We start from the raw sequence: 26,545 nt of genomic DNA, 5'->3' as shown, positions 1-26,545 counted from the left end.
TTCTCAGTTAACCTCCTCAGCTGTTGCCAAGTTGCTCAGCTGACCACATTTATCTGAGGTAATTAGCTGTGAAGAATGCAGGAGGAGACTCAAAGAAATCATAATCGAGAAACATTAAGAACTGTGATCGATAAGCGGATTCAGAATCATTAAAATCCAAGCGATACCCAACCCTAGCTTTAGGCCAGGGTGGTGATAATACAGCAGCATGGGTGTGGGAGTCACAAGCTCTCCTGCAGGCTACATGGAGGCAGCGCTCTGTGAAGAGGATATTTTTCTTGGTCAGTACAGCAGCACCGAGGGATTCATTGGTTTAACTGACAACATTTATTATGACCACTGATTGGACATCTACATGATAAGAGCTGAAGTCTCCCTTCGGGAGGCAGTGATCGGTGTTGAGAGCTAATGCAGATTGACTGTAGGTTTCTCAACAGAATTGGGTTGAGGCCAAATACATCCAGACCACAGGAAACCCTTTGGCTTTGGGGAATATTAACTTGAGCTGCATATCACAAACCTTTTGCACCAAAAATGCATCACCGTCTTTGACATAATGGGAAGGTAAAATCATGGGGGTTACATGTACTTCACCATTCTGATCATTAAGATGCCTGAATTATCTTGAGCCCCAGGCCTCGCCATTGCATATCTCAGACCACCGCCCAGATACTTCACATACCTTGTCCTAAAAAGCTCCAGCCCCTGGATTTCTGCCTCCACCACAGTCTTGGTACGCAGCCACCAAACCAAGTCCAAAGGCTCTTCAGTCAGGTCCAGATTCTGTCTGGCATAGAAAAGTCCAGACTGAGCTTCAAGACAGCAGATCTGGTTGTTATTTTTCTTTATGGTTTATTTGATAGGGACAGAAGGACCTGTCCGTAGAAGGGCTTTATCTCTACCTTCATGTCTTTTCTTTATGGAGAGTTATACAGACATGTTCACTGGCATGCATGCATTGCAGTCTACCTGCCAGAGAGCTTATATTCTGCACTAATCCAAAGAAAAAATCCTTTTGGCTTTTTGTGGAGGGAACCAGAGTGATGCTAACTTCGGGGTTGGCCTACAAAAATACATCCCTGCAGCACTCTATAACACCAGGCATGCAGTGAGGAAACACGGTCCCATATAGAGACGTTATAAAAGTGTTTCTTTCTCTCAACACAGGTGCAGGTCTCTGCCTGTCCCACCCACCTTCACAATCTTTCTATCTTTCCTGATAAAATACTCCTCACACTTTTAATCAGCGGAGGACATATGGTGAACACACACAGTCATTCATACACACACGGAAACAGACAGCTGTTTCTGGCTTTTAATCCTCTTTCCTATGGGCACTGGGCACAGGTGTTCTGTGGTGGTTGTATCCTCTCCGGCCTTGTGAAGTAATTGCAGGGTAGAATCAGTGATCTCCGAGGGAGATCATTTATTATAGCGGGTGTGTGTCTGTTTTTATTTTTATGTTGCTATGCACTGCCGTTTGTTTGGATGGATTCCTGTGTGTCTGATTATTTTGTGTGTTGTAGTTTTGTTTGTGTTTTCAACTTAAGTTCAGGGAATCAAGGTCATTTGTTATCATTCCACAGCACGGGGTAAATTAGAGTTGTAGTTCCTTCATGCTGCACACAAAATACAACATATTTACAGATAATTCATGAAATTCAGAATGGAGTAGAATAAAATATAAAACTGTGTACTGTTATATACATATATACAGTAGAGCTGCAACAATTAATTGATTGATCAATTATCAAATTAATCGTCAACTGTCATTTTGAGTCATTTTTTCATATAAATGTCCAAATTCTCAGATTCTCAGCTTCTGAAATGTGAATATTTTCTGCTTTATTTAGTCCTCTTTTGAGAGTAAACTTAATAAAACCATTATATCACCACTAAACTGAGAAAATTATCAACAGATTAATCAATGATTAAAATAATTGTTAGTTGCAGCCCTAGTGTACACCCAGGAAATAATTCTGTAGTGCACTTTGTGTTCGAGTTTGTTCCTGATTTTCCCCAAGTTTTTCTGAATAATTCTGAAAAATTAAATCAACATATTTGTATTTGCATTTCTGACTGGTTTTGTTCTGTGCGTTCCAGCCCATGAAGAGGTGTGTACGACCAGCGAAGGTGTGATGTACCGCGTTGGAGACCAGTGGGACAAACGGCACGACATTCTGGGCCACATGATGAGATGTACCTGTGTTGGAAATGGCCGTGGAGAATGGAGTTGTGTCGCTTACTCCCAGCTTAAAGGTGTGTGTGTGTGTGTGTGTGTGTGTGTGTGTGTGTGTGTGTGTGTGTGTGTGCTCTCAATCACCTTTTTCTTCTTCTGTGTGTGTGATGGGGTAATAATGAGAGAGTTCTATTAGTGAGGAGGTGAAAGGTCACGTGTGATATAATCACTCACCTGCCAAAAGTTTAAAAGTGAGCCTGCACACCTGCACTTTATGGGACTTTGGTTGCACCTGCATCACACACAGACACACACACAGATTTCAGAAGAGCAGATGTGCAAAAGCAGTGAGGTACTTAGAGAGGAAGTTTCATGTTTCGTTTGCTCGTCTGTGTCTTTATATACATGTGTTTGCGTGTTCCCTGCAGACCAGTGCATTGTGGACGGTCTGACCTATGAGGTGAACCAGACCTTCACCAAACAACATGAGGAGGGTTACACGATGAACTGCACCTGCTTTGGACAGGGGCGTGGCCGCTGGAAGTGTGACGCCATTGGTGAGTTTCAGGTTTACTCCTTACAGGCTGCATCATTTTGTCTGTGTCCTCTTAAGTCTTAAAGGAACATTTTAAAATGTAAAAAAATGTTGGGGTGGATCCACTTCCTGGTCTCAAAATGTGTTTTAGATGCTCTTTGGATAGGCACACATCTGTGCACAAAAATCACAAAAAAATCAAACGCCCTTTCTTTTAAAATAATTAAAATGCCTTTATTGTCACAACATGGTTATGTTTTGACTTATTGATGTAGAGTTGATGCAGAAAACCATCAGAATTTTTTTGTTTTATGGTCTAACATGACCATGCCGTGACAATAAAGGAATTTTTAATTGTTTAAAAGGGAGTGTTTTTGAGCATTTTTTATTATTTTTGTTAAAATATATTCGATTTAATGGCCCAAACTCTTTGTCTTAGCTTTGATCTTACACTATAGAAGTTTAAGGAACTGAAATGGTCAAGAGAAGACACTCCCCATGCAACCTAAACTATTCCTATTTGGTCTGATGATTCTGTATATTTATGTGGTTGCAACACTTCCACTCTCTAACAGAAATATTCACCCTTTTTAGTTTAAAAGGATGATAATTAATGACAACTGCAGGCCCCGACTATTGACATATATATAAAGATGGACAACATGACAGTTCCCCAAAAGTGAAGTTTTGGCTCCATTTCTGACCGGTGAAACTGGAGGAGAGGCATTTTTCATCTTTTGTTTTTACAGTCAATGATGTTGACATGTATAGAATGATTTTTGAGGGGAGCAGCTCCAAAACTATTCATGCATTACTTGGTTTTTATGTGACCCTCAGACCAGTGCCAGGAGCCGGAGACAAGAGCCTTCTATCAGATCGGAGAGTCTTGGGACAAAGTCATCCATGGAATCATGTACAAGTGCTATTGCTACGGCAACGGCATTGGAGAGCTGAGCTGCGAACCCCAGCAGTCCTACCTCGGTAAGATGTTAAATATTGTTGGACCGATCAGAGATTTTGGTATATCAGGCCATAATAGGAGAATCACAGTCTTTCTTTTCAATTTGATTATTGATATTGTAAGCTCATTCAATCAATTTTTGATTTAGCCTTGAAATTGTGACACCCTTAATATTTATTTCTGTTGCAGTAAGTTGTTGAAGTTGTAAAGGAAATCCAGGTAGATGACCATGTGAAAACGGGTGTAGTGCAGGTTACTGAGTGGACAAAATGTTCACAGGAGCAAAATGTGTGTTTAAGTCACCTCCAAAATGAGGCCGTTGACTTTGATGTGAAACAGACAGAAATGGGAGGGGGTGTGATTTCCTCTTTTACAGATTCACCCCCCACTCTGAGCCTTTGTTCTTGCTAGCATGTGGTTCATCCCCTGTGCTGTTGCCACAGCTGTACAAAACACCACCGCACGTGTGTGTGTGTGTGTATGTATATACCCCCCCCCCCCCCCGACACACACACCTAGCACACCTTAAAATCCTGTTGAACAATGGTTTTCAATTTAGTGGATTTAGACAATCACTTAAAATTTAACATCAGTTTTAGCCTTTAGCTGGGATCTTTCAGAACGAAGTCATGCTGGTCAGGATGGTTAAGTTACTTCATTCCTGACGACATCAAATCAGACTTGGCTGGATAACATTGCTGCATGTCAGCTTTTTAAAAACAAACCTTTCTGACAGTGTTGACTTGACTTCTGTGCATGTCTGAGCCTGTTCATGCCTGGAATTAACATGCATTCTGGGTAATCTGATCACAAGTGGACAGCTCTGAGTTCACACCTGGCATTACAAATACATCTTCAGATATGTCTTAAGTGAATACTTGTGATTGGATCTCACTCCCCTGCACTGTATGTCAATAAATGCTAGGACTATTTGTCAGCTGAATGTCCACTGCCGCCCAGTTGGACATTTATTTGTTCAGCACTACACTGAACTTCTCTGTCAGCCTACATGAGCCTCATGTTTTACCTGCACTGTCAGCAGCCCAGTAGGAAAGCTCTGTGGTCCGCTAGGATTTTATAACTAATGAAGCAGTTTTTATTTGTCTGACTGTGTGGAAATTTGATGTTTTTACATCACAGATGACAAAGAAAGACATTAAAAGGAGAGTTCACCCCCCAAACCAAAAGCACCTATTTTTTTCCCCGGCCTGTAGTGCTGTTTATTCATCTACGTAAATTTTTGGAGATGTCTGCCTTCTCTCCAATATTATGGAACTAGATGGCGCTCGGCTTGTGGTGTTCAAAGTGCCAAAAAACTACATTTCAAAAACTCAACTATGGTGTCTCTTTCCAGAAATTATGACATTTTTATTCTGCAGTAGAAACTACTCTCTTTCTGGATAAATAGCACAGTGGAAAAATATGTATTTTTATGTGGGGGGTGAACTGTTTGCTGAATTTCCACAAATAATTAAGAATTTGCTGTAGCTGTTTTATTTCCCTGCTCTGTATGCAAATTACAAACACATCAGATTTGCAAAATGTGTTGTTGTTTTTACCCATAGCCCGCTGGGACAAACACACACAATGTTTTTTCCACAAAGAAATAAATAACTTTATGCAGAACATTTGCAAAATTTACTAGAAGGCAAAAATAATTAGGAATTTGTTGTACACAGTATTTCACAAAGTTAATAAAGTTTCTCCTCACTCGACAACTCACAAAATAGCACAATTTTTTTAGGGAGTCTGGAGTTACTAGCGTGTTAAACATCCACTGCAGGTAAAAGAGTCTATACCTAATTTGCATTATAATTAACCAAATGACGGAGTGGAAAGATGTCAGTTAAGGCGTTCTTTCAGTGTGGCCCAGGAAATATGTGCGTATACACTGCAAAACGAAAAGAGAATGTGGTCACGTGTGTCCCAGACCACCTTTGAATATGGTCTGAGCAATCGGATCTCAAATGCATCCTGGGGGCGTTCACACCTGTACTTAGAGCTGTCCAGTTGTGATCAGATCACCCAGGATGCATGTTAATACCAGGTCTGAACAGGGCCTCTGTGTGGCTGCAGGCTTTATTGTTTATTTGTTAGCATTCTGCCCCCTTCGTCATTACCACGTTGTGCTACCCAGTGTGCAGTTTGTTCAAATTTCCAAGCACTTTTCTTTCTGTATTGCTCAGAGTTAGATACAACGCCTGTGTAGCTGTAAACAATTTCTATTTCTCTGCAGCTTTCTTTGTCTCTTGTGTTGCGTTTTTGGATGTATGCTTTCTCGTTTCCCGTCATTCTTGGTAAAAATAGTAATGCACAATATGATTGGCTTTTGTGGCATTTGCTATTTTGAGGATGAGAACATTTTAAAATCTCCCCACAGTGTGCATAAATGTGTCAGTTTAGCTCCAAATGAGTCTGAAGATCTGGTAATGGAAACACGACTTCAGGTTCGACAAGTCTTACGTAAAGGAACATTTGAACTGTTACTTGTTTGCTCGTCTGTGTGTGAAGCAGGTTGACGGGAGACACAAAATGTAGGGCACTATTCTGCCGTAAGTGGCTGTAATAGCAACCAGCTGTGAACTGTGTGTGTGTGTGCGTGTGTGTGTGTGTGCTTAGGCATACAAAATACAGCATGCAAAGATTTAAGGGCAGCAAGAGGCAAATCCAGACTCCAAGTCAGTTGGCTTACACCATAAAACACCATAAAAGGTAAAAATGGAAAACCCAAGGGAGTTTTCTTTTTTTTTAAAAAAGGTTTTCACAAGTCTCAGATTTTTAGTCACACATTGATAAGATCTTCTAAAAAAATGTTTTCTTTTCTGACGTCTGTGTTTATCTCTTCTCGTCTGGGGTCTAGTTTAATCTTCTTGGGGGCATTTCTTATTGTTAGGATGACTCTTAACATTACTCCCCTTTACTGTGGTTCTTATCACCACGGTGCTGTGCATCCATCTGAATCAAGAGTGAATGTTGTGTCTATAAGTGCAAAGAAAAGGGGGATGTGAATGTGCATGTGTGTGTACAAGCTGAGTAGGTGAAATTTCAGTCTCACAGCAGCAGAGATATGGAGAGATTAGAAAAGAGAGGATAGTAAATAAGGAAAACAACTTAACAATTCAATAAAACAGAAAAAATAATAATATAGCTGCAACTAACAATTATCTGCACTGGGGATTAATCAGTTAATTATTTTCTTGATTAATCGACTTTAAAATATTAGAAAATATGGCGTCTTCAAATGTCTTGTTTTGTGCAGAACCCAAAGTGTAATGTCATGACAGAGTAAAGACACCAGAAAATATTCACTTTTAAGAAGCTAGAATAAGAGAATTTTTGACTTTTTTTCTTTAAAAAGTTGCTCAACCCGATAAACAGTTTATCCAAATTTTGTGATTCTTTCAATAATCAATTATTGATTAATTGCTGCAGGTCTAGATAATAACAATACAAATACTAGTGTCAGAACAGGGTACATCAATAAGGATATTAAGTATAAACCAAACGTAAAAAGTGTAGATGGTGTAATAGAGCAGTGTGCATCAATAAAATAAAAGTGCACAAATATAATTAGTACTGCAAAAAGAGTCAACATGTAAAGTTATTGTTATTTAGAAAAAACAGTGGAACCAGTGTCCATAACTATCTATAATTACGAAATGTAAGATGCATAAAAAGTAGTGCAGACAGAGTGCAGAGAGTTATGATATGTATTGAAAAAACTGTGCGGCGGTGGGGGACTTGTGTGCACATGAAGTCTATTCAGTGGAAGCGTGCATCCGTCTTCGTGCACGTCCCACATCTGATTCTAGGTAACCCTTACCCTCGGCCAGTGGCCTGTGGGTCTGTAATAGGCAGTAATTGGTCCCAGATTGTTTTTGAGGTTTGCATATCTGCTAGCAACTTCTGGTTAACCGAGCCACTTGCTCAGAAACTTTGATTACAGGTCTGCTATTTGGAAAAGTGGTTAGAAAACCTCAGTTCTTTATAGAAGCTACCAGTTTCTATCAGCGCAGCTCATGTCGGGAGTCTGCTCGCCACATGACTTCTGTTTACATTAAAGATGACTTGATAGCCTTTTTTCATTTCCGAAAACCAGTAAAGTTACAGCAATTTCGGGCTTCTGTTGATGTAATTTTTCTTCTTCTGTATCTACGAACCTGCTGAGCCTTTTATATTCCACTTGTGTTATTCTGTGTGTTGACTGGTAGATTGATAACCTTGAGCTTCTTTTTGCGATACAGAACCCAAGTTTATCCAGTGTGCTGTCAGATGTGGTAATGACACTAGACACACACATTGTAGGCTTCCCCAAGAATCCACTAACAGACGAGCAAAGACAAGGGACAGCTGTTGCACGTTTTTTGGCAGCATGCAGACTTGAGGAGTTCAGTTAAGGATCAAAACTCTTGTTTCTAAGACAGAAAGGGGCTTAACCAGCACAAAAAAATCTTAATCTTCAGTTATCAGCTCTATTATATTGTGGTTTTCTCACACATTAATTTTGTTGTCTCAGCATCATTTTCTTTTTTGGTGCTTGCTGTCCATAAAACACTGACATATCTTTGATGCTATCAGGAGGCCACGTGAATATTTCCATGATATTCGATCCAGTGTTTTTACTTTCATCTGTTCAGTTCTGATAATGAAACCCAGCTGATTGTTCTGATAATAAATTCTCCTGGGTCTCATGCTGTTTGCTGTTTGCAGCGGTTTCCAAATCGACTTGAGATTAGAGACAAGGCATGAAAGGAGACACTGTACCTTTCAAAGAAAATGATGAAATATTTGATAGTGAACAGTTTTTATTGTGTAATTAGTCTGCTATGTTTATCCTTTTTTTGTAAAGTGTTCTGCAAATGCTCCTGATTCACGAACAAAGTATGAATGAATTCCAGCATAATACTGTAAGTGTATCCAGGAGAATGTGGAAGGTTAGAAAACATGATGAAGTAGAGAAGGTGAAAGAGTAGAGAAAGTAGAGTCAAAGTTTTCTCCCCTCCAACTGAAATCTGGGCTGGAATCTCACAGGGACGTGTTAGTTTCTTCTCACTCTGCTGCACACTCACTGATACTGAGTCACTGTTAACGTCTGCTTATGTAAAACTGCAAGATTTTGAAATTTCTTTGACTGTTGAAGAGCCAGTGTGTCGCCATCGTAGATTTTATTTCTGCATATCAAAGTTAAGATTCGGTTTTCAAAGGAATATTTAAAGGTATAGAATTTGCCTCTGTATTGGAAAAGGAGTGCTTAATCTGATCTAGTAAATTTAAAAAATTGTTACATAACTTTTTATGTAATTGTATGCCTTGGTACCCATTTTGGGAAACACTGCTTCCATACCAACGTAAAGGATGCATGGAAGTACTGGGGCAGTGACTGCTACATCGTTTTGTATATAAAGTGGGCATAAATTAGCCTCCTGGTGTGTTCTCCGTGTTTTGTTTCTGCTCACCCCTCTGTCTTTATTCTGTCTCTTTCTCAGGCGGTCACCGTCCTGTCCAGGTGATCATAACAGAATCTGGAAACCAGCCCAACTCCCACCCTATCCAGTGGAACGCCCCACCGTCTGCTCACATCACCCAGTACATCCTCAAATGGAGAGTGGTGAGTTTTCTTATTGAGCGTCACACAGAATTGACGCCTCGTCTTGCTCATCTTTCAGCCGGCGCTGACGCTGAAGCAGTCTTTGTTGACGTTATCGAACATTTACGTCCCCCTCTGCACGCTTTAAAACATATTTACATCTATTCATCACATTTTACAGAAAAACACCCAGAGCGCTTGGAGAGAGGTGCTGATCCCCGGCCATCTCAACTCCTACACCATCTCCGGTCTGAAGCCGGGCATCACCTACGAGGGTCAGCTGATCAGCGTGCTGCGGTTTGGACGCCAAGAAGTCACGCGCTTTGACTTCACCACCAATTATGGATCGCGTGAGTTGTGGGAGTTGATGGATCTCAGTGGTGTTTAACCATCAGTATTGACACTGATCAGTTCATTTGGTTAAATTTTCCATGAAAGCCTGTTTAGGCTCTTGAAGGCAGTGATCTGAAAACTGAGACGTCAAAGCTCTTTTTCAGATTGTCCTTGTCAGCGCTGCCAGTTCTGATCTCAGAGGCAGCGAGTAGGACAGCTCTCTTATTTTCCATCTCTGTTTTTCTTATAGTGGCTACATCACAAGGCGAGACCACCCAGCCTCCGCCTGTGGTTGACACCTCAGAATCTGTGACTGAAATTACCTCCAGCAGCTTTGTCATCTCCTGGGTTTCTGCCTCCGACACGGTTTCTGGTTTCAGAGTAGAGTATGAGCTCAGTGAGCAGGGACAGGGAACTGGACAACCCATGGTGCTGGGTGAGTACAGATGTACACATATACAGACATGGGCTTTGTAATGGAGCGGTGAAATGAATTTGCATACTGTTAGAATTTAGTCAGTGTAAAAGGGGGAAAACGTTTTGAAAACTTTCGTCCGCTCTGCATTCTTTAACAAAACACTACATTGTTTACTAGCTAGATTTAAAAAAAAAGTTGATAAAATGTTGCATTGTTTGCTAGTCAGATAAAAAAAAGTTAAAATGTTGTATTGTTTGCCAGCTAGCAAAAAGTTAATTAAATATTCCATTATTTGCTAGCTCGCTATCAAATTAACAAAACCTTACATTGTTTGCTAGATAACTAAAACATGAACAAAAGTGAGGTTTTAAGAGATGGTTAAATTTAATCTGACTTTTGAGCTAGTTTAAAAATTAATCCTTTTTGGTTCAGCCCAGTCTGAGAGATTATTTAGTTGCTTAAAATATTCAGATTTATAAAAACCAAGTGTTTATTCAAAATTTATTTTTTTCCTTCCAGACCTGCCCCGTACAACTACCTCAGTGAACATTAATGACCTTCTACCTGGGAGGAAGTACACTGTAAATGTCTATGAAGTTACAGATGCTGGAGAGGACAACCTCATTCTTACTACTTCACAAACCACTGGTTAGTAAGCACACACACACGCACACGCACACGCACACACACACACACACACGCGCGCACACACACACACACACACACAATATTGCTTTGACCTGCAGGCAGCTTAATGAACATTTGCCAGGGACTACAAATCAAGTCATTTTCCTTCTCACACTTGCACTACTTTGTTCCACAGCACCTGATGCTCCCACTGAGCACGAAGTGGAGGATGTGGGAGAAACTTCCATTTTGATCAGCTGGGAAAAACCACTGGCTCCCATCACTGGTATGCTATGATAATATTATCAGTCACAGCCAAAATCCACTCATTACTCTGTGGCTAATTTTGAGCCTCTGCCGTCTCTTCCTCCGTGCAGGCTATCGTGTCGTTTACACGCCATCATTAGAAGGTGAGAGCACCGAGCTGACTCTCCCCGACACAGCGACGTCCGTGACCCTGAGCGACCTGCGACCTGGAAAGTTGTACAACATCAGCATCTACGCTGTGGAGGACACCCTGGAGAGTGAGCCCATCTTTGTGCAGGTCAACACCGCTGGAGATCCACTGCCAGGTGAGAGACTGAGATCTGTCAGTCAAAGGGGACCTAATGTCTGGGTGGGGGTTCAGACAAAGTTTCTAGACCAATTTGATGGTTTGCTGGAGGAGCAATCCTTTATATTTGGGTCCTTTTTCCTCCTTAAAATCATTCTTGCTTCCTGTGCAGAGAGGAGTACCAGCACAGAAGCTAAGCAATGGCCTAAAAAAATCATCATCAGTTTAAGTGTAATATTTTCAGTGCTTTACTTTGCCAACATTTTCTGATGGGAAACTGCAGTTATGTGAGCCAAATATTGCTCTCTCCAAACCAAACAAACTCCATAGGCAAAATCAGTAATTTTACTTTGCAGAAAACTGATTTTTTTTTTTTTTTTTTGTACTATTGTGATCTTAGTATTTTAAAAACATTGTGCCGAGTTACTTAGGTCACACAGTAATACAGAAAAATGAATATACTGAGACAGCAGAAGACCAGCAACTCTCATGTTCTCAAAGGTAAAAATTTAAATTTCACCAAAGGATGTTTGGTTTGTGTGGAGAGAGCAACATTTGGATTGTATACCAGCAGTTTCCTGTGTGAAAAGGCTGTCTGATGGTAAAGTAAAGCAGTAAAAATATATTACTTATAAAGTACGCTTAAACTGAAATGTGGGTCTTTTCTTTTTGTTGCTGACCCTGTCTACAGCAGCTCATAGCTTAGCTTCCATACTGGTACACCTCTGGTTCTCCAAACTGGGGGCGTGCACCTGGTGTTTGTGTGCAGTGACTAAAAATCATTAGCTCCTGTGCCCTCCTCTGCTCTGCTGTATGTTCATCTGAATTTTATTTATTAAGGGCAGCCCCCTGAATCATCCTTCAAGTCCTCCCGTGACCTACTTAGTGATTTGTGTAGACCTTTTAAATTCCCAATACTAGAATCGAAGAGTTTTCCAATGGAAAATGAAGTCATTGAGTTCACAGCTGTCGTGCTCTTATTCTGCTCGATCGCAGTTATGTAAAACTTCTCAGTCTGCCAGGTCGAACATGCTGCTGGGCCAGTCGAGCAGATGTTGAAAATGTGTGTGTTTGTGTGTGTGTGTGTACTTGTTTGTACAGTCTGTGTGATGAAATAAAGATTCTTGACCTAGTTGAGACTGTGTGCTGCCATCTTTGGAGAGACGAGTAAAGCCCCCTCTTGTGTGGCAGATAAGCACTTTCACAAATGGACCAAGTCTTAACATGATAAGATATGTAATATTTTTAAACTGTAAAACTTGCATTGAACCAAACCAATACATGACAAATGATTCATGCACAGCGCAGACTGCTCCTCTTTCTTGTTGACTTTTTATTTCTTCTTCTCTCTCCTCCCCCTCTCCATCTTATTGTCTCATCTCATCATGTGTCTTCACGTGCCAAATATGTCTTTTTGTTCTTTTCATTTCAGCTCTTTGCTAATTAAAGATGTTTGTGTCTGTTCTGCCATCCAGTTTGTCCAAATTCTGAAGCAGAGTAATGGTTTGGTGCTTTGTTTGGAGACCTTCTGTTAACATGGTTACACACTTGATGTAATTATGCATGCATAAACTAACGAGTGTTTTGTTGATCTGCAACATAAAAGCAAAAAGAAAAATTGGCCGTGTTTGTTCTTGCAAAGGTATTCAATGACGTATCAAAGGCTTGTTTAAAACATGTTTTTAATCTCCTGCAAGATAAAAACAGCCATGAGGTCATGGAATTATTTTAAGCTGCATCTAAAGTTTATTTCCACCCCTTGTTTAGCAGATACATGGTAAAGAGGGTTACTTTAAAAATGTATTCCGATGAAGTTACTAATTACCTGTTAAAAATATTGGCAGTAACCTAATCCAAGTATCACGTTATTAAAGTAATAGAACTTGATTACTTTATGTTATGCATCACCACCTACGGCCAGAAAATATTTTTCAGTACTAGTAATATTAGTATTGACAGGTTAACTTAGCTAGCTGGCTGGATTTCTGTGAAGCTAATGTTAGCTACACAGAACAACAACTAACATTAGCTACACAGAAATCCAGCCAGCTAGCTAACATTAGCGGTTGGTCTGTATGGCTTAACATTAGTGGTTGATCTGTGTAGCTAATGTTAGTTGTTGTTCTGTGTAGCTAACGTTAGCGGTTGTTCTGTAGCTAAAATCAGCAGTTGGTCTGTGTAGCTTAGATTAGTGGTTGGTCTATGTAGCTAATGTTAGTTGCTGTTCTGTGTGGCTAACATTAGCGGTTGGTCTGTAGCTAAAATCAGCAGTTGGTCTGTGTAGCTTAGATTAGTGGTTGGTCTGTGTAGTTAACGGTAGCGGTTGTTCTGTGCAGCTAATGTTACGTTAGTTGTTGTTCTGTGTAGCTAACGTTAGCGGTTGGTCTGCATAGCTAAAATCAGCAGTTGGTTTGTGTAGCTAAGATTAGCGGTTGGTTCCTGTAAATGTTTCTTAAAATTAGATGAGGAGTTCTTGGAAGATGACAGCATTTTCATCGCTGAAGGCAGAAATGTCATTGTGCTGTTGAACTTTCCACCCAGTTAAAGCATTTTTAAGAGAAAATTAACTGGAAACTGTCAGCTTAGCTGGTTTCACTGAGACTAGAGTGGTTTTGTAAGCAGTATGGTAATGTGTGCGCACTGCACATGGTAATATATTGTTGTATTTAAAATGTATTTTATAAGTGTTATCCTGCTGTTTCATAATGGCATACAGGTACCTGTGTTTTGCATCCTAAGTACGTAATCATTTTGCATGTAATCCATTACTCTCCAAGCCTGAGCCGATATTTGAAATGTGACCCAATTAGTTTTCCATTTCATTGTCTGTTTTATAGTAAAAAACTGTTGCATTGTAAAGGACTAAAACTGTGACTCATATTCTTGCACTAAACATAGTCCTTACAGCGTCCAAACCACATGCTCTTATCTGAGCTTACATTTAGTATTGCATCAAGTTATGGGCTCTTCCCTCATAAATTACATGTTTCTCCATGCATTCACCAGCTTTATCACTAACAGCTGCATACAGTAAGAGGTTTCCAATGAGAGAACATGCACCATTCACACTTGGAATTAAGCCCAATTCAGCAGAGACATAAATCTTCTCAAACGCATGTTTCCTTGAGCTAGACAGAGAAAGGGAAAGACATTAATGCTCATGCATTATGGGTACCCACATGCACTGGTTGAGCAATTTTTTCTGGAAGGAACAGGATGCCATGTTTAGACACATTATCCATTGTTTAATACATGAATGTTTGAGGTTCTGTCAAAGCAAAGCGTGGGGCAGTTCTGTCATGTTTATTCATTCAAATAAATGTGACCAAATGTTGGCCAAGTTCTTCCATCTAAATAGAAATAAAAGAATGAATTTAATTCTATTTTTTTTTTTCTATCCACAGAAGAAGTGGCCTCTCCCACAGACCTGCAGTTCTTCGAGGTGTCAGATAAAAAAATTGTTCTGACCTGGTCCGGCCCAGCCGACAGCATCTCAGGTTACCGTGTCACCGCCATCCCCGTTGACGAGTCCGGTTCTCCACAGAATGAGATGACGCTGCCCGTCAGTCAGAACTCCTACATCGAAGTGTCTCACCTCCAGCCTGGAACACTGTACCGCTTCAGCGTCTACGCCATTCAAAACGGAGAGGAAAGTTTACCGCTCATCGGGGAGCAAACTACAAGTGAGTCTGACAGGGAAATGACTAAACACACAAAAATCAGATGAAATGAATTGAAACTAGCAGCTCTGTGGAAGGTTGGGGAGTAATCTAGATAATTATGTTGGGGTTTGGAAAATAGTTGTCCGTAATGTAAAATAAATGTGATTTTTAAATAATGAGCTAAAACCATGGCCTTAATTTTACCCTCTGGTCATGTCTAACACTGCTTTTTGTCGTCTTTCTTTTCAGAGCCCGATGCTCCCACAGATATCCATTTCACCAACGTGACTGAGGACAGTGCTGTCATGATGTGGTACGCTCCCCGTGCCAAAATCACTGGCTACCGTCTCTTCCTCACCGTGGAGGGGTCAAACCCCAAGCAGCTGCGCCTGCCTGCCCGCCTCACTGAGTACACCCTCCTCAACCTGAAGCCCAACACGGAGTACTCCGCTACGCTGCATTCAGAGCAAGACAACACACTGAGTGAAGGAGAGACCGCTGTGTTTACCACTAGTGAGTGTCTCATGTATATATGTATTTATATATATTGTATTTTGGAAAGCAGAGTTGTCCAGGTTAGATACTTGGATACTTGGAAAGGTACAGCTGAGTGAAATGATAGGTGTAATCTGATCTCAAATATACAGTAAATGTACTCCCTGGATGCTTATATCTTCTTGACACACTTTCCCTCTGTGTGTGTTTGTAGACCCACCGATGGGCAACGCTCCTCAGTTCAGCACTGATGTGACCGACACCTCCATTATCATCTCCTGGACTCCAGTTCCCCACATTGGATACAAGGTACTGTCACTGCAAAGACATAACACACAAAGTGATTTTTATGTCCCTGCGCTGGCGACAGCATCAGGTTTTTGGGTTTTCTAAACGTACGTCTGTACATACCGTTCTTGTGAATGCAGTGTCTCAAGTATGCCTCTACAGAATTTCTTCAAGTTTGGAACAAATGTCCATTTGCAGTCATGGATGGACCAATTAGATTTTGGTATTCAAAGGTTAACGTCACTGTGACCTCATGTCCATCCCATTCACATGAATGTGATATCTCAAGAACACCTGAAGGGAATTTCTTTAAACTTGGTGCAAATGTCCACTTGGACTCAAGGTTGAACTGATTAGAATTAGGTGGTCAAAGGTCAAGGTTACCATGACCTCGTGTCCATTGTAGTCTGGAGGGAAATTCTTCAAACTTGGCACAAATGTCCATTTGAACTCAAGGATGAACTCATCAGAATTTGGTGATCAGACATCAGAGTTAAAGGCCACTTTGACCCACAATACACATTTTTGTCCATAACTCAAGAATTCATATCCTAGGAAAGACAGCATGTTTCTCACTGGAAATTATTCACTGGAATCATACGTGTATTGTGATAATTTCCATTTTGCCAAAAAAATACACTTAATACCTTTTATTAAAGTCTTAATCACATATATTATGTGGGTTTTTTATATGAGGCAACTTGACCAGTTGACGGTTGTCCTTTATAAGTCAAGAACTGGACTGTATGATTGTCTTCATATGTAAATTATTTCCTCTGTTTGCACATTCCAGTTTATTCTTGGTTTCATGTCTGCCCCATTGGAGTTAGATAACACAGGAACCACAGACCTCAGGGATAAATCTGATTGGTCAGAATATGTCACACCAGAGATGAGAATTTTCTGCTGGTTTCCATGTTCTTGGGAAAACTTTGACCTCTGAACTTTACCTCCTGTATCCCCCTATCCATGTCGCTCTCTGTCTCTCTCTCTCTGCTGTGTCTCTGACTCTGTGTGCATTTCTCTCTCAGCTGACAGTTCGTCCCAGTCAGGGCGGCGAAGCCCCCAGAGACGTGACCTCTGACTCAGGGAGCATTTATGTGTCCGGTCTGACTCCTGGAGTGGAGTACACCTACAGCGTCCAGCCAGTCATAAACGGCCACGAGCAGGGAACCCCAATCACACGCCGTGTGATCACACGTAAGGATAAACCAATAAATTCGGACTCTTTTTTTTTCTTTTTCCTGCTATTTTCTTTGTTTCTCCAATCCCTCTGAATTCTTTTACTCTAATTCCTTTCCTCTTCCACTGACGCCTTTTTCTTTTTTGTCTGGCAGCTCTGTCTCCTCCCACTGACCTCAACTTGGAGTCTAACCCAGGCACCGGAGAGCTCACAGTCCAGTGGAACGGAGCCAGTACACCAGGTATTAAATGGACAGTCTGGAGTATTTGAAGTGGACATGTATGAAGTACAGCAGGAGTCCTGGGGTAGGAAGCTAAGCTATGAACCGTGCTGGACAGGGTCAACAGCAAAATGTATTTTTGCCAGCTAAAAAAGTTAATATCAGTGGAAGTGTGTGTCGCATTTAGAATAATCTCACTTCTAAATAGTGCTCTCTCCAAACCAACCAAACTCCATTGACAAAATCAGTAATTTTACCCTGCAGAAGATAAGAGTTGCTGTCACACAATAACACAAACAAACTCATCAATCGAGGCAGTAGTAGACCAGCAGCTTCCACGTTCTGTAAGTTAAAAACAGATTTTACCAGTGGAGTGTGGTTGAGTGAGAGAAAGCGATATTTGGCTTATAAGTGTTTTTCCATCAGAGCTTCCTACACCAGCATTCCTGGTTCACTGGTACTCCACTTAAAATAACCTAAACAAATCCAACAATCCTTTTCCTTCCTCTCATTTTCCACCTAATGTAAACCTTCCTTCTTTTTCTTTCTTCCTCCAACTCTCTTCCTCAAAGACATCACTGGCTACAGAGTGACGTGCACTCCCACCAATGGCCAGCAAGGAAACAGCGTGGAGGAGTTTGTGGAGGCAGGACAGAACTCCTGCACCCTGGAGAACCTCAGTCCAGGAGTGGAGTACAACGTCAGCGTTGTCACTGTGAAGGATGATATGGAGAGCACTCCTGTATCGACCACCATCACACCAGGTGAGTGGGAGGTGAACTCAGAATCCTGGAGGGGAGTTGATTGATTTGAGTCAAATGAACCATAATTTCAGGGAGTCTGGCCTGATTTTCATGATCATTTTGTCTGGGAAACAGGTAAGAGCGAACTGTCATTCACAGAAGCCCCATTTTTAAATTAACATATTATGTTGAAAGTCAATATGCTCGAATGAACACATTAGCTTTCAACAATTAAAAGATACTAGCTTCTCTGTTAGCATCACTGCTCTAACTTAGCATCTGTGTAAAATAGTACCAGGTCTGTTTTGCAACATTAATTGACAGTGTCGCCTGTGTAGATTTTAAGAATTTTCAATGGAGACGCTTCATTGAATAACAGTTGAAACCTCACTACACTGTAAAACAAAGCTGAGAAAACAACATTTTCAATGCAACTGCCTTTACTAGAGTTTTGAATCAGATGCTTAAGTTTTGAATAAACTTAACAAAAAAAAGTTTTGCCTTCCTGTAATCTCTTGTTGAGATAATTTACTTTTCTTCTTAAGATGAACTTGAATCTTTGAGTTATAAAAAAAAAAGTATTTCAAAACTTGTTCACCGTGAGCTGTGGGGTTCCTAAAACTCAAAAGATTCAAGTTTATCTAAAGAAGAAAAGTGAAATTATCTCAAGAAAATATTAGTTGGTAAAACTTTTTCAAAACTTAAGAGTCAAAACTCAAAAATCTGTTGTAGTAAGTTGCCTTGAAATTTGGGCTTTTCTCAACTTTTTTGTTTTTACAGTTTAGATGGTGATATATCTCAGGAAAAGCAGCCTTCCATTGGTGTGATATGATGAATATCTCACCCTACTGGAAGAAGACACTTTTCATTGCTAACCTTAACCATCGCTCTTGTTTTTTCCTCTTTATTGCTCGTGTCCACCCCCGTCCCTGTCCTTCCACCTTTTCCTTGTGTTTGTTTGGCATTTCTGTTGTCCCCTTCCCTCCACTCCCCTCTCCGCCTACCCAGATGTCCCAAAGCTGAATGACCTCACCTTTGACGATGTGAGCGATACCACCATCAGTCTGCGCTGGTCACCGCTGAACACCACGGCCATCACCGGTTACAGGATCACGGTGGTGGCAGCCGGCGAGAGCGTGCCCATCTTTGAAGACTTCGTCGTGCCGACGACCGGTCAATACACCGTCTACGGACTGGAGCCTGGTATCGACTACGACATCAGTGTGATCACTGTGACGGAGAACGGCGAGAGCGAGCCCACCACACTCACTCAGCAGACCTGTAAGATCCATGTTGCCATCCATTGTGTTATTTTAAATTCCCTGAATTTCAATACATGTGACTTTAAAAACAGATTCTTAGTGTGTTAACGATGTCCAACACTTTTTACTATCCTTAAGGTTCTTTTTGTTTTATACGTTATGGTTGTAGGGTACTTTTGTTGGTGTTGTCCCATACTTCAACACAGTAATTCAAATACAGTCATACCTGAGAACAGTACAGAGTGTACAATGCTTTACGATCTGGTGTGTGTCCAGTTTTCCTCTGAACTGTCATGCTCCTTCTTAGCTTTGCTTGCACATATGTTATATAAGGTTTCCAGCAGTATCACACCCACAAATGTGTTTGCATGTACTTTTTTCAATAATAACATCTTCTTCCATACGTTTTTACTTATTTTATGATTTCCAAACAACATAAAATGGTCAAACTACATCTTTAATTTTTTAATTTCTGATGTGTCCACCTCCAAATGCTGCTGTAGATTTTCCCCAGAACAGAAAATATTTGTATCGTCCACAAAATAAAACCGATTTTAATATTTCTGATATGATGATGATCTTACATTGGTCATTGCTATAAGGAACAAACAACTGTGGGCCTGATATTGACCCCTGTGGGACTCCACAAGAATATTCACCTGTCTGCACAAATTGTTTTGTAACATAGCTTTTCATTCAGCTCAACACTGTTTATCTAGAAATACTTACACTGCATATTTTCGTTGCCTCTCATGGCTGATACCGATCAGGTAACCAATAATTTCTGTTTTTTGAATTTAAAGGACGTTCATGCGACCTGTAGTTTATGCACACCTGACGGTAAGAAAGTCTCAGATGTAGAGAGCAAAAGATGGAAGAGTCAATATCCCACAGCTCTGACTGAACCAAATCTAACTGACATCACTACTGCAACAGATAAAATACTAACTCTCCAAATGTTCGTTTGTTTTTTCTAGTAAAGTACATGAGAAAACTGTGGCTTTCAAAGAGCATTTTGTCATAAAATTCAAATTACATGCTTTGACATAATCTGTCAAATCAGATTTTATTATAGCCAATATTTATCAACTATAATTTCATTATTGGAATAATAAATAATAACATATATTTCCTCATTGTGCATCCCTACAAACTGTCATAACTCTCCTTTAGGTAAACAGATTTTAGTTGCCTGTGAGGGAGTCACAGATCACATTGTGTGCACTGAGTTATATAATGTAATTATGGCTCTTCAAAGCTGCTGATGTAATTGCACTGCATGCTGTGTTGTCAGTTTAATAGCCCTCTGTGTGTGTGTGTGTGTGTGTGTGTGTGTGTGTGTGTGTGTGTGTGTGTGTGTGTGTGTGTGTGTGTGTGTGTGTGTGTGTGTGTGTGTGTGTGTGTGTGTGTGTGTGTGTGTGTGTACGCCGGGACCATCTGGTTTCAGTTGAGGGGGTTTTATCATACTGAGGCTCATTTTGCCCCCCAATGCAAACACTGCTTGTTCTCTCACTTTTAATATGTCATAAAACTTCAGACGAGGATTTACACCGACACACACACACACACACACACACACACACACACACAACACAGATTCCTCCTCTTTAGAAGATGGCAGAGTACTCCTTTATCATTTCACTATGTTTCTGTTTCTTCATGTCTCTTCTCTCTGTCACTTTGTAATAGTATTATTAGAATTATCTGCCAACCTTTTTGTTTGAGCAGTAACTACTCGTATAAATCTCACATGACCTTTTGAACACATTCTGAATCGAGCTGCTTCTCTCTTTACGATAGCTGTTCCAGCCCCCACTGATCTGGGCTTCAGCCAGGTCGGGTCAGACAGTTTTGAAGTCACCTGGACGTCTCCCCGTGTCCCCAACTCTGCTGACATCAGCAGCTACCTCATCAGGTATGAACAGAAATAGATTAATGAACAATTAATCAAAATTTGAGCGACATCGCAATATGGTCTACTGCAATTTTCAAATCACAGGAGATTCAGTTTTTGCACCTGCAACATTTATACACATCAGATTCTACAGACTTAAAAAAACATCTTGGTTGTTTATTTCCGATTCAGATGTTGTCTTGGACACACTTATTTTAATACACCCACGTGTCTCCTCATTATTCAGGTATCATCCAATCGACGATGAAGATGACAACACAGAAACCGGCGTAACAGACGGGAGTAACAGCGTGGTGCTGAGGAGTGAGTTATAACAAAAGACAAAGACTACACACAGACACACAAACTCACAAACTACATCTTCATTTACATCTTTTTCTCTGTCTGCAGATTTGCTGCCTAACACGGAGTATCTGGTGAGCGTGGTGTGTGTTTATGAGCAGAGAGAGAGCTCGCCCCTCGTCGGCACCCAGAAAACAGGTGAGTCTTACCTGATCTCACTTAAAGGGATAGTTTGGATTATTTAAAGTGGGCATGGGTGAGGTACTTATTCATAGACAGTCAGTATTATGTAGTAGATGAAGGTCAGTGCACCCCAGTTTGGAGAAACAGAGAGGAGTTCCAGCACGGAAGCTAAGCTGTGGGCGGGGTCAAAAACAAAAGATATTTTAGCCACTTAAAAAAAAGGTCCACCAAAAAAATCAAGTTGCTGATCTATCACTGCCTCGATCTATTAGGTAGTTTGTGTTATTGTATGACTTTGGTGAATCTGAACTATTGTTTTAAAGCACCAAAGTCAAGATACTCACACAAGCAAACTGACAGATCAAAGTAGCAGAAGACCAACAACAGAGTTTGCTTGGTTTGGAGAAAGTGATGTTTGCCTTATTTAACAATGGTTTCCAGTTGGAAAAGGGTGTTAGTTGGCAAATTACAGTGGTGAAAATATTCTCAATATAGCGTACACATAAACTGATATTAATTTTTTTCTTTTTTATGATGAACTTTTTTAACTAAACTGTCTCTAATGCTCACCCATAGCAGTTCATCGCTTAGCTTCGTACTCCGCTGTGGCTCCTAACTACTGTAGCTAACACAGTACATTGATTACACATAACAACCTCATACAACCCCACATCAAATAATCCAAACTATCCCTTTAAAAACAGGAGTATATATAAATGTCAGTATTTCAGTGAGCTGAACCTTCATGCATCTTTTTCTGTACCTGTTTAGCTCTGGACTCACCAGTTGGCCTGCGTTTCTCTGAGATCTTCACCAACTCCTTCACCATCCACTGGCTCGCTCCCCAGAGCAAAATCACCGGGTACCGTATCCGTTACCAGATGGTCAGCGGCGGGAGAGCCAAGGACGAGAGGCTGCCCCCCTCCAGGAACCACTTCACCCTCACAGGACTCACTCCAGACACCGAGTACTTGGTCAACATCTACGCGGTGAGCCGGACGGAGGAGAGCCTGCCGCTCAGCGGGAAACAGAAGACAAGTACGAAATCCTGATTTATACTTGATTTCCTACTGTTCTTCGCCATATTATCATCATCATCATGTTTATTTATTTGTTGTCTCTGGATTTTACCCTTCTCTCTCCAGTTTCTGATGCTCCCACAGACCTGGAAGTGCTGGACTCCAGCCCCACCAGCATCACTGTCCGCTGGGACGCCCCACCTGTCACTGTGCGATACTACAGGATCACTCATGGAGAGACAGGTGAGCTCGTAATGATGACTAAAAGGATCAGAACTTGATCTATTTTTCTGAACGTAGTTTTTTCCTTTTTCTAGTTCAGGGGTTCCCAAACTTGTTTGATGTTTTTTGGTAATATTTTCTTGGATTTTGGGAGTTCTTACTAGTCTGTTGATATTTCAAATATTAGTTTCTTTTATCACATTGTCATTCTTCATGCAGGAGGTCACAGTAATCCAAAGGAGTTCACAGTTCCTGGCACTGAGTCCACTGCCACCATCACTAACCTGAAGCCTGGTACTGACTACACCGTCACTGTGTATGCTGTGACTGGTAGAGGAGACAGTCCCGCATCCAGCATTCCCATCTACGTCACACACAAGACAGGTAAACACACACACAGACAAATCACAGCCACCCATGTCAGTGATTCAGCCTCCCCGTGTCTCCACTCACAGCTTCTCCTCTTCATCTTCTCCTCCTCCTCTCTCAGGCGTCGACTCGCCCTCTGAAATGGAGGTGATGGACGTGAAAGACAACAGTGTCACAGTGAGGTGGAGCCCCGCCCAGGGCCCAATCAAGGGATACAGGGTGACCGGGGTCCCCAGAAATGGACAGGGGCCGTCTTTCACTGAGGTGGTGGCTCCAGGTATGGTGTTTGACCAAACCTCCCTGTCTCTAGTGTTTTGTCAGTATTTTAAAGCTGACTAAACAATAAACATTTAGGCTGGGTTGCACCAACAAAAATTGATTTAATCTGAGATTAACTGTAATCAGAGTTCAGCAAAACTCAGTTTAAAATGAGTAAATCCAGATTAAGAATCAAGCATAACTCTGTTGCACAACTGAAAACTATTCTCTGTTCAGTAAATCCAAGTTTGATCAAGCAAACTGAAATTAAATATATAATAAATATGGAGATGCTAACTCACCCGAAGTAATATAAATAAATAAGTAAAAAGTTTGCCTGATGTCTGGATCTAGTAAGTATAAAAATAAGGGGAAAACCTTAACTTTCGGCTGCTCTGTATTACTTAACAAAAAGTTGCTTTGTTTGCTAGCAAGCTAAAAAGTTACAAGACATTGCTAAGTAATAACTTAAGAAAATGTTATATTGTTAGCTAAGAAGAGATGCACCATTAAATTAATTTTGTGTGGCTGTGTCTCTTAACTTTCCTCGAGGAATTTTTTTATTTTGTTTCTCCAAAAGGCAGCATTTTGAAAGTTAAAGATTATCATTCTATTTCATTATAATTTAATCTTTCTTAATTCTAAGATAGTTTTTAAGTTTGGTGCCACATAAGTTAAAGATTAACCATAATTTTATTGGGTTTAAAAATGAATTCTTGTCAGTGCAACCCAACCTTTGTCTTTTTTTTAATTTCTCAGTATAAGAAACTCTAATCTATTCTGTCTTTATTTACCGTGTTTTCATCTCCCTTTCTTTCTCTTTTGTAGACCAGACAGAGATCACTTTCTCAGGACTGATGCCCACAGTAGAGTACGTTTTGAGTGTGTACGCTCTTGGACAAGATGGAGAGAGCTCTCCACTGGTGGTGAACGCTGTAACAAGTGAGAGCTTACACTTTCTAAAGAGATATTTGTGAAATCTTGTTTGCTGGACATTCACAACACAAAAAAACCCCTCCTGACCTCTTCTCATCCTCACCCTCAGGCGTAGACCATCCCAAAGACCTGACCTTCTCAGACATCGACTCCACCTCCCTGCGGATCACCTGGGACAGTCCTGAGGGAATCGTCACATCTTACCGGGTCTTGTATTCCAGTCCAGAGGAGGGTGAGAGGGAGCTGCGTCCTGCTCCCCGAGGAGACGCTGAGTCCACCGTTATCTACGGTCTCTCACCCGGCACTGAATACACTGTGACGGTTATTGCTCTGCATGATGGCACAGCCAGCACGCCGCTGGTGGGAACACAAGCCACAGGTAAGAGGGGAAATTAGAGTTCTGTTTTGGGGGTAAATAGAACAGTACAGATGATAAAATGTTAATGATATGTTCTTTCCTCCACCCTCAGCCATCTCAGCCCCCACCGACCTCCAGTTCTCCCAGGTCGGCCCCACCTCCTTCACCATGCGCTGGGCTGTGCCGGGTCAGGAGAACCGACTGAACGGTCTCACGGGCCTCACTGGCTACCGTGTGGTGGTGAACCCAAAGAACAAGAGCGGCCCAACCAAAGAGATCAACTTGGCCCCAGACGCCACACAGGCTCACATCTCTGGACTCATGGTGAGTGTTGACCCGTCTGTGTGTGTGAAGGACCCTCGTTTGTCTTTTACAGGGGAGAGTCCATCACAGTTAATGTTGTCCCTTCTTGGACCTCTGTGACAATTGAACAAAACCAGAAACCAAGACAATGTGCAGCGTTCACTGATAAATTAAATGTGTCAAATTTCACATCTCAGAAGGTAGATTTTTATGATATTCTATAATTTCTTTTTTTTTTTTCCAACCAACTGTCCAAAACAAAGGCTCATCATTTATTGTAATAAATGACAAAGAAAAACAGCAAATCCTCACATTGAAGAAGCTGAAGTCAGCAAATGTTTGGCAGTTTTGTTTGAAAAATAACTGAAACCATTAATCGATTAGCAAAATAGCTGCCTTTCGATTGACTAATCATTGCAGCTCTGCTGTATGCGCATAGGCAGTAACAAAAACACACACAGGGAGACATACACACTTACTGATTATGCAGATGAGCTAAGAGATAAAAAGAAAAGCAGAGGCAGACTCATATCTGTGGATGCACATGCATAAACATGCACAAACAGTTATGATCATAGCTGCAGCCAGTATACTGAAACACTCTTTTTCTCCCTCTCATTTAGGTTGCAACTACCTATGAAGTCCATGTTTATGCCTTGAAAAACTCTCTGACCAGCAGGCCAGTCCAAGGAGAGGTCTCCACTCAGGAGAGTAAGTCTCTTATTCTAATATATTAAAGTCCTGACAAATAACAGTTATAGTTCTTGTGTTTATCTCATCATTAAAAGATGAATGTTCTGTCACTCCTGGTTTTGTTCCTCCTCACCTTTTCATTCTCCCTTTTTGTCTCATCTACCTAAAGATATCAGCCCCCCTCGTCGTGTACGAATCTCTGACGTTAACGATTCCTCCATCACTCTGACTTGGCGCTCCAAGACAGAAAACATCGACGGCTTCCTGGTCGAGGCCACACCCACCACCGCCATTACAGGCTACACACCCCTTCAGAGGACCATCAGTGGTGACTCGCGCTCCTACACTATCACAGGTACACAGACACGAGAATGTACCAGCATTTCAACACAAACACAAAGATGTAGCGTGAACCCACAGCTGTAAGAATCATGACATGACTTGATTGTAATCAAGCTCACACAGTCCCTGACTAACCTGCCACTGCGTCTTCACTTCAGGTCTGGAGCCAGGCACCAACTACAAGATCAACATTTACACACTGAAAGGGAACGGACGCAGCGCACCTCTCACACTCACCGCCACCACAGGTAACCATTAATCTCCATCCTGCAGTGTCAGTGTCAATAGTCATACATCGTTTTGAGGGTCACATCCCTGCAGTGATGCCTCAGCAGTAAGGATTGCCTGGGCAAGTAAAAACTCACCTCAGGCTAGTCGTTTTCTGACCCTGTTGTCCAAGCGTGCAAGTGAAAAAATAACCCTGATTACTGTTGCAAGGTGAAGAAACATAGTCAGAAGTTGTTTTTTTAAAACATTTGTTGCAGTATTGTCAACAGGTTTTTGAAGACGCCTTAGAAAAGAGGGGGCCCTGCTCAACATTAATGCTTTTTGCAGGGCCTCAGCACGGAAAAGTTAGGGAACCACAAAAAACGTCAAAAAATTCTAGTATTCAGGAAAT

The 26,545-nt window shown here is 41.1% G+C and overlaps 1 protein-coding gene across 1 annotated transcript in view; it reads left to right on the top strand.

Annotated features, from left to right (window-relative positions):
* Positions 1–26,545, top strand: part of LOC146323343 (fibronectin-like) — a 45,255-nt gene that overhangs the window by 11,900 nt on the left and 6,810 nt on the right. The window contains exons 10-38 of the mRNA XM_084725532.1: positions 2,104–2,259; positions 2,608–2,736; positions 3,552–3,695; positions 9,162–9,283; positions 9,444–9,612; positions 9,846–10,031; positions 10,533–10,661; positions 10,837–10,926; positions 11,018–11,212; positions 14,598–14,876; positions 15,105–15,368; positions 15,565–15,659; positions 16,670–16,838; positions 16,976–17,062; positions 17,614–17,805; positions 18,793–19,065; positions 20,847–20,961; positions 21,188–21,264; positions 21,352–21,441; positions 22,198–22,464; positions 22,572–22,688; positions 22,887–23,051; positions 23,158–23,313; positions 24,123–24,236; positions 24,340–24,609; positions 24,701–24,912; positions 25,515–25,602; positions 25,754–25,939; positions 26,085–26,174. Coding sequence (XP_084581658.1) covers positions 2,104–2,259; positions 2,608–2,736; positions 3,552–3,695; positions 9,162–9,283; positions 9,444–9,612; positions 9,846–10,031; positions 10,533–10,661; positions 10,837–10,926; positions 11,018–11,212; positions 14,598–14,876; positions 15,105–15,368; positions 15,565–15,659; positions 16,670–16,838; positions 16,976–17,062; positions 17,614–17,805; positions 18,793–19,065; positions 20,847–20,961; positions 21,188–21,264; positions 21,352–21,441; positions 22,198–22,464; positions 22,572–22,688; positions 22,887–23,051; positions 23,158–23,313; positions 24,123–24,236; positions 24,340–24,609; positions 24,701–24,912; positions 25,515–25,602; positions 25,754–25,939; positions 26,085–26,174 — 4,626 coding nt within the window. The remainder of the gene's footprint in view (positions 1–2,103; positions 2,260–2,607; positions 2,737–3,551; positions 3,696–9,161; positions 9,284–9,443; positions 9,613–9,845; positions 10,032–10,532; positions 10,662–10,836; positions 10,927–11,017; positions 11,213–14,597; positions 14,877–15,104; positions 15,369–15,564; positions 15,660–16,669; positions 16,839–16,975; positions 17,063–17,613; positions 17,806–18,792; positions 19,066–20,846; positions 20,962–21,187; positions 21,265–21,351; positions 21,442–22,197; positions 22,465–22,571; positions 22,689–22,886; positions 23,052–23,157; positions 23,314–24,122; positions 24,237–24,339; positions 24,610–24,700; positions 24,913–25,514; positions 25,603–25,753; positions 25,940–26,084; positions 26,175–26,545) is intronic.

This window comes from Lutjanus erythropterus, chromosome 8 (genome assembly GCF_056507025.1).
Source record: "Lutjanus erythropterus isolate fLutEry1 chromosome 8, fLutEry1.hap2, whole genome shotgun sequence".
NCBI lineage: Eukaryota > Metazoa > Chordata > Actinopteri > Lutjaniformes > Lutjanidae > Lutjanus > Lutjanus erythropterus.
Note: the sequence above shows the minus strand (reverse complement) of the source record. Positions and strands in the feature narration are given on the sequence as shown.